Source organism: Salvelinus alpinus, chromosome 9, assembly GCF_045679555.1.
Source record: "Salvelinus alpinus chromosome 9, SLU_Salpinus.1, whole genome shotgun sequence".
Classification (NCBI taxonomy): domain Eukaryota; kingdom Metazoa; phylum Chordata; class Actinopteri; order Salmoniformes; family Salmonidae; genus Salvelinus; species Salvelinus alpinus.
In genome coordinates this window covers 78,944,997-78,959,977 of record NC_092094.1, presented here as the reverse complement: position 1 = coordinate 78,959,977, position 14,981 = coordinate 78,944,997, and the positions used below count along the sequence as shown (strand labels likewise).

The 14,981-nt window shown below is 46.5% G+C and overlaps 1 protein-coding gene across 1 annotated transcript in view; it reads left to right on the top strand.

Annotated features, from left to right (window-relative positions):
* The window catches only part of LOC139530994 (rho guanine nucleotide exchange factor TIAM2-like), a 100,440-nt gene that overhangs the window by 67,191 nt on the left and 18,268 nt on the right, over window positions 1-14,981 (top strand). The window contains exons 12-15 of the mRNA XM_071327783.1: window positions 4,151-4,476; window positions 10,223-10,408; window positions 13,807-13,875; window positions 14,855-14,980. Of these exons, the coding sequence (XP_071183884.1) occupies window positions 4,151-4,476; window positions 10,223-10,408; window positions 13,807-13,875; window positions 14,855-14,980 (707 nt within the window). The remainder of the gene's footprint in view (window positions 1-4,150; window positions 4,477-10,222; window positions 10,409-13,806; window positions 13,876-14,854; window position 14,981) is intronic.

Here is a 14,981-nt window from a genome sequence, read left to right as displayed (position 1 = left end):
CCCCCCCCCCCCCCTACACAGCAGACGACCACACTGGGTTCCACTCCTATCAGCTAAAAACAAGAAGAAGCGGTTCGGGTGGGCACGCGATCACCAACACTGGACAATTGAGGAGTGGAAAAAATCTTGCCTGATCCGACGAATCCCGGTTTCTGTTGCGTCATGCTGATAGCAGAGTCAGGATTTGATGTCAGCATCATGAGTCCATGGACCCGTCCTGTCTGGTGTCAACGGTACAGGCTGGTGGCGGGGGTGTAATGGTTTGGGGAATGTTTCCCTGGCACATGTTAGGTCCTTTGCTACCAATTGAGCAACATTTGAACGCCACGCCTTGTAGAATCCACGCCCTGAAGAATTCAGGCTGTTCCGGAGGCAAAAGGGTAGTCTGACCCGGTACTCGATGGGTGTACCTAATAGTATATATGTGTGCAAATTAGTGTGTGAGCTGTGCATGTATAAAATGTGTGCTTGGCACCCCTCATCAGGGACAGCTGTGGCAGCGGGGCTGAAGACATCTTGGCACCACCCTTAAAGATCTCTATATAATTACGCTGGCCTCAGTCTACAGACAGCTTATTACTGTCACACTCCGAGAGAGAGGCCCTTTGTCTCAGTCTAACGCCCATACTGTCAACACTCCCTCTGCCTGCTACTAACCTTCACTCGGTCATTGTCTGAGGCCCCAAAACCCTAGATAGACACCCAGAATAGCAGGAAGTTTTAATGACAGAGTCAGGGTTGGCCATGCTGGGTCCTAGCCCTCAATAGAAGCAGCAGAGGCATGGTACTGAACCTCAAAGCCTGGCCCTCTGCTAGCTCCATGGCTCGACCCCTGGCACAGAGGGAGAATAGACGTGAGGGCTGCTCTCTCTCTGTAGGTATTAGAATTAGAACAGTAGATTAGTCTGGAGGTTGTTGTTCCTTCCTATCTTGGTAAATAATTGTTGGCAAGCGTTTTATAATCAAGCCTACCTTTTTGATTTGAAAGACTTTGTTGTGTGATCATGTTCGGTTCTGGGACTCCATAGACTCCATAGGTCAAGGAGGGGAACTCTAGGTTATCTCTGTAGCAGGGAAAGGCTAGGTGACGGCTAGTGCACCTCAGCTTTCATCACAGCTCCACTTTTCCTACTGTAAGTATGCAAATGGCTGCTGTCCAGTGATGATTCAATTGATGTTTATTTTTGTCCCAGGGAGTTTTTGTTATTGTCAGTTTTTCTTCTATGTAAATAACTTATTTAAGTCATTAAAGTGTATTTATGCGTCATGTTGGAAATCTTTCTGCATTATGGTAATAAAACCGACTGATTTAGAGATGGGAAAAGTATCTATGCCAAGCTTTATTATTGGGCTGCGTTAATGAGACCAGTCATCTGGAGGGCCAGGTTTTAATGATCCTCACTTCAGTGGACTGAAACGTAACATTGCAGCTCAGAGGAGAGAGAACGATCTGTATGCTGTTTGATGCTCCTAAAAATCTCCCTCTCGAGACTGTAAACACTGTCTGGAAATACTGAATATGTAGGCTGGCCATTTGCCTGTGCCCCTGTGTCTAGCACTTGTAGACAGCAGGTTGTCAATGTGTTCCCTCTGTGATGCCCCTATACACTGTTCCATTATACATTACAGTGATACTATACACTAAACCATATAGGCATGGTATGTCCCAGTGGGCTCTGTTAAGTCTCTGTAATAGCAGGTCTGAGGTCAGTGAAGAGGTGGATTAGAGAAGACAGGCTCCTCAGCTCTCGCTCTGTTTGCCCAGTGACAAGAATGAGTCCCGCTGCACTGGGATCTGCACTGCAGTACCTCTGACTGCTGCTGCTGCACCGGACACAGTGTTTGTCTTTGTACCAGCGGAGAGGTACCGGAGGCTGTGCGGGCGTGCGTGTGCGTGCGTGCGCGCGTGTGTGTGTGTGTGTGTGTGTGTGGGGAGGAGTGTTTTGTACAATCGTATGCGTGTGTGAACGAGAGATACTGAGACATATAGGTACATGCAGTAAAAGCGAGCACTGTGAGATTTTGTTGTGGCAAATCTGATAGCTGTCAAGAACGGTTGGAATTTCGCCTCACTACCAGAGTCAGTTCGTGCCCCGGAGCGGAAACAAAACAATCTAGTCAATGGGTAGAAAATCACCTGGGTTTCAGGCAGAATAAGTGCCCACCGCAGCCTGCCAGCCAGCCTGTGACTGAATGGAGATGGATGGGAAGGAAAGACTCATTTCAAGCCTCTTGTCACAGCATGTAATCGCCTGCCGCGGAACACTGACTGACTTTGATTAATTGGTCTAGTGGTTTCCAATTTTCTCATATTAAAACGGTGAGCAGCTGCTACCAAAGCACAGTTAACTCAGTATTTACCCTAGTGCTCTGACACCAGATGAGATTCCCCACTGCCATATTGCCAAGTTGTTGTTGTTGTTTGGGGACTTGTTGCTAATACTATTGGTCCCCCCCCCCCCCCCCCCCAGTAGTATGGTACTGTAGGTCCCATGTCGTCCCCCCCCCCCCCCCCCCCCAGTAGACAGATGGGATGGTGATCTGAGAGGCCAGGGAAGGGGTAGTCTGGCCTGGAGCAGACTGACACCCTGGCCAGCCCACACAGCAGCAGCAGCATACCTCTACCTGACTAAGGGAGCTGACACAGAATACCACCTAGATACTTCTGCTACAGCGACGCTGTTTACACCATGACACAACAAAAACGATTTTTAAACCACATTTACCGGTTTTTGTTGTAACACCAGGCTGTTGTAGTCATTAATACCAGTGTAATGTTTTACAGCTCCGTGAAGGTGTGTAGTAAACCTCATAACTCCCAACAGGAGCTGTACAACTGTATGAAATGGCTGGCAATTGTGCTACACATACCATTTGCCCAACTGGCTGAGTAGAGTAAGCTCCTTAACTTCCTCCAACCCTTAACTAAGAGGGATTTGACAGTGCATAGAGCAGTAACCACATCCTTCCGTTACTGTAGCCTCGCTCGCCGCCAATATCCAAAGTAGGGCTGTCCCATTTTTCCATATAGACACATCCTATGTTTTTTAATCACATTTAGCTCTATTCACTGAGCTTGTCTGATGCTTTAAGCATACTGTGTGATTCAATCATTTACACACACAAATGACTAGAGGGAGTCCGACCGCAATTGATTTGATTGTGCCGCCTGGCTCAGACTTGCTGCGCTGTGTTTAAAAAAGGACAGGACTAGCACCCATTCTCCTCCCTGCTGCAGCGACCACCACACATCAACAGTGTTTGTAGGGCTGTGCTTGATGCTGAAGCTGCAACATAATTACAGCCATTTTTGTTGCACCATTGTTCTTACGTAATATAACCATATACAATTTCAGTAGCACATGTCTTAGAGTGATGGACTGTGCCATCCCCACGGCCTCCACAATGGATCAGTCCACTCAGACAGGCGCCAATCAGACCAGTGTCTTGTACACCATGATTTGTTTTCTACTGCTCGACTAAAGAAATCTCAGTCAACCAACATCCTATCGAACAATCAACCAGTCGACTAAATGGGGTCAGCCCTAATCTACAAATGGTCCTTACAGGAACTGACTGGGCAGCGTACTGTAAATGGCAGCATGGATTTTGGGTGCTATACCCGTTAAGAAATACGTTGCTCTGTTCTCGGTTCTAGGCTAAGAGCGTCTGAAAGGCGTTTTCATCACCTTTTTAAACTGTGTGAATGTGAGAGGTGAGACATGCTTTCCAATTACTATGTTATTACTACTCTCCTCTTTTTCTGCTTTTGAACCACAACAGCCAGCAAAGACCAATGGACTCTAGAAAGAAAGACCTACAGCCTCGTTAAACTTCTCCCACCTACTTACCTCCTCCTTGGGAAACTCCGACGTTCCCAGTCCCTCCTCCAGGACCTGCCTATTGGAGGGGGTGTAGTGGGTGGCGGTGATGATGACTAAGTCTATCAGTCACCATATGGCTGTGACTAGCCTAATAATCTGGGCTTATTGCTGGGAAGTTGCCCCAGCGTCTGGAGCGGCCCCAATGCAGAGAGACCGAGGGAGAGGAGGGATAGACCTATCGAGAGAGGCTTAGAGGGCTCGCCGGAGGAGGAGAAGAAGAGGCGAGCTGGTGTGCATTGGAATGGCAGCCCTATACCATGGCTCAGGGCCGGGTGGAGGCTTGATTGCTGAGAGGAGGAGGGGGGCGGAGGAGGAGCAGGAGGAAGAGGCCAGGCCCTGCGTCTACCTCACCACCCTGATCCAGCTGTTCATCAGGGACCAGTCCCCAGCCCAGGCCCTGTGCTCCATGCTGGCCATGTGCTGGTTTTGGTCAGGTGGCTGTGAGACCGAGGAGAAGAATCTGTTTCTGGGCTCGGCCCTGCTCACCCTCAGACAGCTGTTTAAAGACAAGCTGGACCTGCTGCTGGACGACATGGCTGGATGTGTGGCCTGTGAGAAACCTATAATACCCGACCCACGCACTGGACTCCTGGTAACCCAACACTGTCCTTTCTAGTTGTTTGACCAGGGTTTATTTTACTTAGTATGTTTCGGACAGGTCACGTAGTGTTAGTAGGTGTCAATGTTTTTATGTGCTGACACTTCCCTGTTTGTCCAACCTGCCTCTACTAATGATTAATTTAAGCAATAAGGCCTGACACGGAACCCAAACCGGCTGCGTGCGTACGCCATCGTGCATAAATTTATTTTGTACCCCTACCAAACGCGATCACGACATGCAAGTTAAAATATCAAAACAAACTCTGAACCAATTACATTAATTTGGGGACAGGTCGAAAAGCATTAAATATTTATGGCAATTTAGCTAGTTAGCTTGCACTTGCTAGCTAATTTGTTCTATTTCGCTAGCTTGCTGTTAGCTAATTTGTCCTGGGATATAAACATTGAGTTGTTATTTTACCTGAAATGCACATGGTCCTCTACTCCGACAATTAATCCACACATAAAACGGTCAACCGACTCGTTTCTAGTCATCTCTCCTCCTTCCAGGCTTTTTCATCTTTCAACTTATATGGTGATTGGCATCTAAACTTTCATAGTATTACCACGACGACCGGCTACACAGTTCGTCTTTCAATCACCCACGTGGGTATAACCAATGAGGAGATGGGAGAGGCAGGACTTGCAGCGCGGTCTGCGTCAGAAATAGAAAGGACTTCTATTTTAACCCTTGGCAACGCAGACGCTTGTTGGCGCGCAGGAGCAGTGTGGGTGCAATAATTGAATAAGATAGATTTCTACATTTATTTTGCAACGCGAGCGGTGTATTCATGGTATGAGGGGGTGTGGTATATGGCCAATATACCATGGCTAAGGGCTGTTCTTATCCACAAACTCCCGAGGTGCCGTATTGCTATTATTAACTGGTTACCAACGTAATTAGAGCAGTAAAAATAAAGGTTTTGTCATACCTGTGGTATACAGTCTGATATACCACGGCTGTCAGCCAATCAGCATTCAGGGCTCGAACCAACCAGTTTATAATTAAGTATGTTGTATACAGTACATGTAGCAGCTCCCCATGGGAGAAATGGTCAATTCACTGTCATACTGCAGTAGGTCTTGAGGGTGTGCTGCTACAACTGAGTCACTGTGTCACTCTTCTTACTCTCTAGTATTATTTATTCTACTCAGTCCACTGGTTGTCCAGCCTGTCTCTGAAGGGTTGACTTGGCTTTTCTTTTTTATGCTTTTGCTTTATGTCAGAGTCTGTCCTTTCCATAGCCTGCTAGATGTTCAGTCAGATGGTATCAGACATCCCCTGTGGCAGGTTTCTGGACCAGCGGTAGGTAGAAGATGTAGCCGGGTGATAGCAAACACTATCTGGGCAGCAGGTCATGTGGCTAGGAGAAGGTTTACCCATCACTGACTGCTCCCGACTGCTTTCAATTGATTGGACCTGGTTTCATGTTGAGGGAAGTGGTTTGCTGCTATGCTACCTTTCCTCTGCTGTCATTTGATATTGATGTTATCTGGGGGGGGTGTAATGCTTTTTGTCTCACACCCCTATGGGGACTTATCATGAAACACGCACTCTGAAGTCTCCGACGTACTCTGAAGTATTCCACGCACTCTGAAGAACCGGTGGAATAATATTTGTTTAGAATGAAAAAGAAAGCGTATAATGGGAATAGAAGACTGGGGCCCTCCCTCCCTGTTTGATTTATGAGAAACTCTCTTTACTTATTGAGCTTTAAAAAGCAGATGGCAACGTTGCACAATGGGCCCAACCTGAGGGATGAATCAGCCTCTGTTAGAGCCTTACTGTGGTGTGACAGGACACTCTCCTTTGAGCAATGGGCTGAGCCGGCCCGAGGGACGCCCCATATTTTATCCCTGGCTTTACACTTTAGACTTTCCATTTGTGATTGTTTATTTTCTTAAAGAGAAAGTCTTTTGGCGCCGGGAGGATTCTTTTCTTTAATTTGAAAGCGATTCATCTCTTAAAGTAGGCTGAGCACACTGCTTTTAATGACTCTGTTTTAATGTCTGGCAGAGATAAGGGAGAATGGACAGTATCCGACTTCACTCAACTGTTTGACAGCTCTTGTTTGTCTTATGGCTGTGTTTGTTTCTAACCTCACTGTATTTGAGTACTATTTGAATATGATGTCAGTGGAGGCCGGGTTGAAGTGGCCTTTTGACCTTGGATTAGGAGACTCTTGGATGTGTTTGGCTGCCACTGGGTGTATGAGGGAGCAGAAGAGGGTGTGAATGACACCTTGCCCGTGGGTGGAAAATACCAGACTGGATAATCTCACTGTTGGCACGTCAAGCAGGACCGGTAATCTCTCCACAAACGACTCCTCTTCACAAACCGCTCCTCTTCACAAACCGCTCCTTCTGACATCTCCCATGTCAACACGTCCTAGGATTTCACATGAACAATACCCAAATAAATATCAGCCAAATGTTTCCAGTGTTAAATGTTTAGTGAAGTTATCCACACCTTTTTAAGACACACATTTATGCTGCGTTCTGAATGCTGTTCACTACAAGGGGTGGGGACGTAGTGGAATCTAACATGTCGTTTCTATACTGAGACCGTAGTTAGGCTAGTTAATTGTGTTGTTGTTGGAATGGTCTGCCCACACAGGCCTAAGCTTCCAGTCCTGGATTGGATTTGGAACAATCAGCTAGTTGTCACTCGGCTTTGTCTGCAAACAGCAGACCCAGCAGCAGGACACCCCTCAGTACGATGTTGTTTACCAGGAAGCATAGCTTCTTTAACATAGGCTTGGACTCATGTTTTTATTGAAAAGCACCCACAATTGTTCATTCGAGGACCACTCCTTCTCCCTACAGCGTGTCCTGTGTTGTCAGTGTAGATGAATGCCTCTGGCCTGTTGAACAGACACCGCTGTTCCTGACCATGTGACAGTGCAACAGTGAGGCTTGCGAACCAGAAGAGTCCTCATTGTGTTGATGTACTGAGAGGCCAGGCCTCAGGCCTGTGGCAGCATGACACTGGCAGCTTGGCCTCTGCATTATACCCTCTGGAAGCTGACAAGGGTCACGTGGACCAGAGATGGGGTGAGAGAGACAGAAAAAGAGAGCGAGGGAGGAATTCCCCTCCGTTCGCACTGTCCGCTCGATTCGTCCGTCTGATTGATAGATATGCAGATTGGTGCGGGCAGCAGTTTTTAGTCAAATGCCTACGCTCACAGAACCTCTAGACTCAGGATCAATGGCTAGCTCCCATCAAATGGCCCCTGGAGAGTGAGATGTTCTGTAGAGTGAGGCTTCTCCTGGCCTGGTGGAGGAGGAGGAAGACGTGACAGACGGGGGTTCAGTCACTAATGAGGAAGAGGCGGAGTGTGGGAATACTGAACGTGAGGATCTGATAAGGACTATCAAGTACTGTCCAGTCAAGAACAACTAATTGCCATTTTAGTGGTCAGGTCCAGTCCAGCCGTGATGCCAGCGTCCAGGTCGGGTAGGCTGCATAGGAAAGGCTGTAACCTGGCCTGTAGGACCCAGAGACAGGCCACAGCAGCCTGGAGGCTCCTCTACAGACTACTCTTCATGGTGAGTAGGACAGAGAGGGATTGAGATGGAGAGGCTTGCCATGGGAGTAGAAATGACCATCCAAAGAGGGAAGGACAGCATTAGTGAGGTTTAGCCTTTCACTGTCTAGTTGTTCAAGTGTGGCGATGGGTATCAACCTCGGGCGCAACATGTTTTAGGGCTGTAGGTGTTGTGACAGAGAGGTTAAAACTGTTCCTCGTGGGGAGAGGGAGATGTCTGGCTTGACAACAGGGAGAGCAGATGGGCTAATTGGCAGGATAGGATTTAGATCATTCTTCTTAGAATCCCCCCCGGCTTCATGGTTGTTTAATCAGAAGAAAACAGTCAGTTCCCTATGTTGCGTAAGTGGGCGATAGTATAAGCGTTAAAACTGTGAGAGGATCCCAGATGTAGCAGGAGCTGTTAAGCGTAGCCAGACTACGGAGGGAGAGTTGAGACTAGCGCTGTCGGATGTGCTTGTCCATTCTCCGGGTGCACTGCTCCCCGCTCCCCCTCTCTATGGCTCCCGAGCGGCCTGTTCGCAGATCTTAATTGATTGGATATTTGGGTTAGCCGTCAGGCGTTCGGCTCAGACTTGGTCAGATTGTTGTGAGACAGGGAGACTTCTGAGTCATACCCCCCCCCCCCCCCCCCCTAGTCGTTCTCACAGGTCGCCCGTATTATTAAGTTGCTGAAAAGTCATGCTGCGAGAATGGGAGAATCCTTATTCTCTGCGCCTGTGAGTGTGGCATCAGAAACGAGCGTTATCTGTCTGTGTGAGGCTAGTTTGCCTCTGAAGCTGCCGCAGGGTATCTGATTAATGTGTCAACAAGATATCCTTCAGCCATTTTTCCTCCTTGAGTTGGTCTCATAGCCTTTTCAGCTGCAATATGGAGAAGCTTTGGTCTGTGTTAGGGTGTGGGTGAAACATATTCACTACATTCAGTGTGTGTGCTTGAGCTTGTGTGTGTGTGGATGCCGATGCATGCCTGCGTCTGTTCTTTTGTGTATCTACAGTATACAGCCTTCAGTGTGTTAACACAGTGGGTCAGCTTAGTGTCTGTAATTATCCTAGCTCACGCGGAGACCCAGAGCTGCTGGCTGGGTGGTCGTGTCTAGAGGCCAGCCAAGCCTAGCCTACTCCTAGCCTGAATCCCATTCCCCTCAGTGGGGGCCTGAGCCCCAAGACCCCTGCCATAGCCATGCTGCTCCCACAGTGCTGCCTAGTTCTGTCCTCTCTACAGATTAGTATGGAAGCTGCTTTGGCACCCTCCTAAGAAACCATGCTATTATTAAGCAATAAGGCCCAGGGTGTGTGTGTTATATGACCATTATACCACGGCTAAGAGCTGTTCTTTTAGCATGACACAACGCGGAGTGCCTGGATACAGCCCTTAGCCGTGGTATATCGGCCAACTACCTCAAACCCCCGAGGAGCCTTATTGCTATTATAAACCGGGTACTAATGTAATTAGAACAGTAAAAGCAAATGTTTTGTCATACCCATGGTATACGTTCTCATATACCACAACTTTCAGCCAATCAGCATTCAGGGCTCAAACCACCTAATGGTTCTAATTACCTGATGAACTACTGGCTTAGCTTAATAGAGGACTTGATTTGTCCCCTGTCTCTATGGTATATGCCACACTGGGTTTTACACACTATCTGGGATCTGCTGGGTTGTTTTACTGTGAGGGCTGTTAATCGATTTGGATTGTGTGTGTGTGTGTGGATGTGTCTGCGCTGTTGCTGTGCAATATTGATGGTGACAGGCAGGGTATTTTCTGAGAATTGCTTGTGTAACGATCAGCGTCTCTCTCACTCAAAAACGCATTCCCCTGCAGTGTCTCTATGCACACTCACTGGACTCACACACACACACACACACACACACACACACACACACACACACACACACACACACACACACACACACACACACACAGCGATAGTTCTGAGTAGAGGTTTTGCAGGGCATGTTGGCAGCTCCTCTGCAGTGGAGAGCAGCCTTTGAGTACTGGAAGCATAGAGCTGCAGGAGCCGATGACAGCACTGTCTGATACCGTATTACTGTGCTGATTGATGGGGATATTGTTTTTTGATTGATGTATTAACGAAAGTCCTTGTGATCCTAATAAGCTTTGTGTCTACATGTTACTGTTTTCCTGTGGTCCCTAACCGCTCTGTCTCTCTATCGCCCCCTGCAGAGCGTGGAGACGCTGTACCACACCTTCCAAGAGGGCTCCGGGGGCCTGATGGAGGGCCACAAAGACCCCCCGAACCCAGGGGCTGAGCCCACCCTGCTCAGAACCTGCCCCCGACACATGAGCGCCACCGAGAGGCTCAGCAAGGTCATCCAGGAGCTGGTGGACACAGAGAAGTCCTACGTCAAGGTCATTATTTTTTATAGTTCTTGAAGATAATGGCCAATTTCCCAATTCCGTCTATTTAGTTGAGCCAGGATGAAGAGACGGGGCATAGGAAAGCAAAGCCACTGAAGAGTAACAAGACATGATCTATTTCTGTGGTGTCATGGGGAGTAACAAAGAAGCCCTACCTACCGTTTCATTATGCTCTACAGTACACAGGCTCATCATTCAGAGGCCCTGTACAGCTCAAGTTTCCATCTCACCCCTTTACTCAGAGCACATTAAGGACCTCCTCTCATGAACTCCACCTCGTCTGTCTTCATTTGTGTCAGTCGGCTGATTGTCCTACAACCCTCTCTTTTTCTCTCTCTCTCTACCCCCTCGATCTCAATTCAATTCAAGGGGCTTTATTGGCATGGGAAACATATGTTAACATTGCCAAAGCAAGTGAAGTAGATAATATACAAACGTGAAATAAACAATAAAAATGAACAGTAAACATTACACTCACAGAAGTTCCTGAAGAATAAAGACATTACAAATGTCATATTATGTATATATACTGTGTTGTAACGACATGCAAATGGTTAAAGTACAAAAGAGAAAATAAATAAACATAAATATGGGTTGTATTTACAATGGTGTTTGTTCTTCACTGGTTGCCCTTCACTGGTTACCCATTCTGCTCTGCATGCATTATTTGATGTTTTACATACACAGAGGATATTTTTGCAGAATTCTGCATGCAGAGTCTCAATTTGGTATTTGTCCCATTTTGTGAATTCTTGGTTGGTGAGCAGACCCCAGACCTCACAACCATAAATGGCAATGGGTTCTATAACTGATTCAAGTATTTTTAGCCAGATCCTAATTGGTATGTCGAATTTTATGTTCCTTTTGATGGTATAGAAGGCTCTTCTTGCCTTGTCTCTCAGATCGTTCACAGCTTTGTGGACGTTACCTGTGGCACTGATGTTTAGGCCAAGGTATGTATCGTTTTTTTGTGTGCTCTAGGGCATCAGTGTCTAGATGGAATTTGTATTTGTTGTCCTGGCGACTGGACCTTTTTTGGAACACCATTATTTTGGTCTTACTGAGATTTGGGGTTTTAGGCTGGGTTTCTGTACAGCATGTTGAGATATCAGCTGATGTAAGAAGGGCTATATAAATACATTTGATTTGATTTACTGTCAGGGGCCAGGTCTGGCAGAAGCTGTGCAGAAGATCTAGGTGTTGCTGTAAGCCATCCTTGGTTGGGGACAGAAGCACCAGATCATCAGCAAACAGTAGACATTTGATGTCAGATTCTAGTAGGGTGAGGCCGGGTGCTGCAGACTGTTCTAGTGCCCTCGCCAATTCGTTGATATATATGATGAAGAGCGTGGGGCTTAAGCTGCATCCCTGTCTCACCCCACAGCGGGAAGAAATGTGTGTGTGTTTTGCCACCTGTTGTTTGTGTACATGGATTTTATAATGTCGTATGTTTTCCTGCCAACGCCACTTTCCATCAATTTGTATAGCAGACCATCATGCCAAATTGAGTCCAAGGCTTTTTTTAAATCAAAAAAGCATGAGAAGACTGCCTTTGTTTTGGTTTGTTTGTTTGTCAATTAGGGTGTGCAGGGTGAATACGTGGTCTGTTGTATGATAATTTGGTAAAAAGCCAATTTGACATTTGCTCAGTACATTGTTTTCACTGAGGAAATGTACGAGTCTGCTGTTAATGATAATGCAAAGGATTTTCCCAAGGTTGCTGTTGACGCATATCCCACGGTAGTTATTGGTTTCAAATTTGTCTCCACGTTTGTGGATTGGGGTGATCAGTCCTTGGTTCCAAATATCGGGGAAGATGCCAGAGCTAAGGATGATGTTAAAGAGTTTTAGTATAGCCAATTGGAATTTGTTGTCTGTATATTTTCTAATTTAATTGAGGATACCATCAACACCACAGGCCTTTTTGGGTTGGAGGGTTTTTATTTTGTCCTGTAGTTCATTCAAGGTAATTGGAGAATCCAGTGGGTTCTGGTAGTCTTTAATAGTTGATTTGCAGATTTGTATTTGATCATGTATATGTTTTTGCTGTTTGTTCTTTGTTATAGGGCCACAAAGATTAGAGAAGTGGTTTACCCATATCTCCATTTTGGATAGATAATTCTTTGTTTGTTTAGTGTTTTTCAATTTTCGCAGAAGGGGTTAGCTCTCTCTCTCTACCCCCTCTACCCTATAGCTCGTGTCTCTACCCTTTCAATAACATTTCAATTAAATTCAAAGGGCTTTATTGGCATGGGAAACCTATGTTTACATTGCCAAAGCAAGTGAAATAGAAAATAAACATTACACTCACTATTTATTTTTACGAATATAGACGAATATTTCAAATGTTATATTATTTGAACAGTGTTGTAACAATGTGAAAATAGTTGAAGTATTAAAGGGAAAGTAAATAAACAGATAAATATAGGTTGTATTTATGTGCAATGGTGTTTGTGCTCCTCTGGTTGTCCTTTTCTTGTGGCAACAGGTCACAAATCTTGCTGCTGTGGTGGTACACAGGTGGTACTTCACCTAAAATATATGGGAGTTTATCAAGATTGGATTTGTTTTCAAATTCTTTGTGGGTCTGTGTAATGTAAGGGAAATATCTGTCTCTGGTCATACATTTGGCAGGAGGTTAAGAAGTGCAGCTCGGTTTTGTGGGCAGTGTGCACATAGGCAAACCTGGCTCTCAAGAGAAGACCGGCTATGCTCACTGTACATATTCAAAGCTTTCCTTAATTTTGCGTCAGTCACAGTGGTCAGGAATTCTTTCACTGTGTACTCTTTTTAGGGCCAAATAACATTCTATTATAGTTTTCATAGCATTCTATTATAGCATTCTATTCATAGTTTTTTTGTTAATTCTTTCCAATGTGTCAAGTAATTATCATTTTTGTTTTCTCATGATCTCTCTCTCTAGTCTCTACGCTATCTCGCTCTCTCTCTCTCTCAACCCTATCTTTCTACCCTCTCTCTACCCTATCTATCGCTCTCCCTCTCAATCTCTCCGAGCGGTGGGTGGGGGATTTGTAGGAGGGAGGGAATGCCTTCCCAACGTCCTCTAGTGCGGCTGAAACCATCTGTCGGTGATGTGCTGCGTTGGCTGGGCGGCGGAGGCCGTAAATCAGCCTAATGAGTATATCTCCAGTGACGCCCTGATGGGCCGTAGCTCCATTAAAACACAGGGAGGGAGAAAGACAGAGAGGAAGATGAAGGGAAAGATAACGGAGTAGTTTTGGGTGGTTGGAGTAACTGTTGATACTGATACCAGCCTATGATGCACTGGTGGTGTACTGTATACTGTACTGTATGTGTCATGAGAGTGGCATTGGTGTTGTCGGATTCACTAACCCACCTCTTGTCTGTCTTGTCTTTCCTTCCTACAGGACCTGAGTTGCCTCTTTGAGATCTACCTGAAGCCCTTGCAGAATGAAACCTTCCTCACTCTGGATGAGGTATTTCAAAAAATATATATATATTTAACCTTTATTTAACTAGGCAAGTCAGTTAGGAACAAATTCTTATTTACAATGATGGCCTACCCCCGGCCAAACCCTCCCTTAAGCCGGACGACACTGGGCCAATTGTGCGCCTCCTTATGGGACTCCCGATCAGGGCCGGTTGTGATACAGCCCGGGATCGAACCAGGGTCTGTAGTGACACCTCTAGCACTGCAATGTGCCTTAGACCGCTGCGCCACTCGGGAGTAAAGGACCTCTGGACGAGGTAGAGGAGGGATGGGGTTGGTGGGATGGGTGGAGGGGAGGGGAGGACGGGGGAGGTAATAGAGATGGAGAATTTTATGAGGTTGGTTCATGATGAAGATGGATAGTTTATTAGATTGGGGTGGTGGTGAGGTTAAATGACCTCTAGTAATGAACTCTCACAACCTCTTCTTATTTAGTCCCTTTCTGACATAGGCCCACATATTAGAAAGCGTGCGTAGGATTCTGTTTTATCTCCAATTGCATCGTTGTCTTCCATTGTTCACTCTTCTCACAGGTTGGGATTAGTCCTTGTGTGACTGTCCCTCCCTGTGAGCCCACAAGGCTATGGCTGGAGAATGCTGATGACCTTAGTGTAGCTTAAGTCCCACTTAGCTAGGGACATTGATGTAAACTGAGCCTAACCTCAGTCTCAGGACGACGCTCTCGCAGGAGAGATCCATCGATACACACTGAGGAGTGGGGCTGATTAAACCGCCGTTAATGGACACTCCGACGTGTCTAGGTACACAGCGGAGGAGAGAGCAAGACACCCTGAATATCTTTTAATGAAGGTGTGGGAGTGGGAGTGGGAGATTGTATTAGAGATGGAAGGAAAGAGAGGCTGTTCCTAAGTGCCTCTCACACCTGAGACATTTGAGGTGGAGGTGAACGAGTGACTGCCTGCTGCTAGGTCTTTGACCAGGCTCCTGTCTCTCCTTTCCTTCAGATGGATAGTCTGTTTGGCAGCCTGCCAGAGATGCTGGACTTCCAGAGGGTGTTCCTGCAGACGCTGGAGGAGAGGATCGCCTCTTCACCTGACTTCCGAACGCTGGAGACCCCTGAGCAGTTTAAGG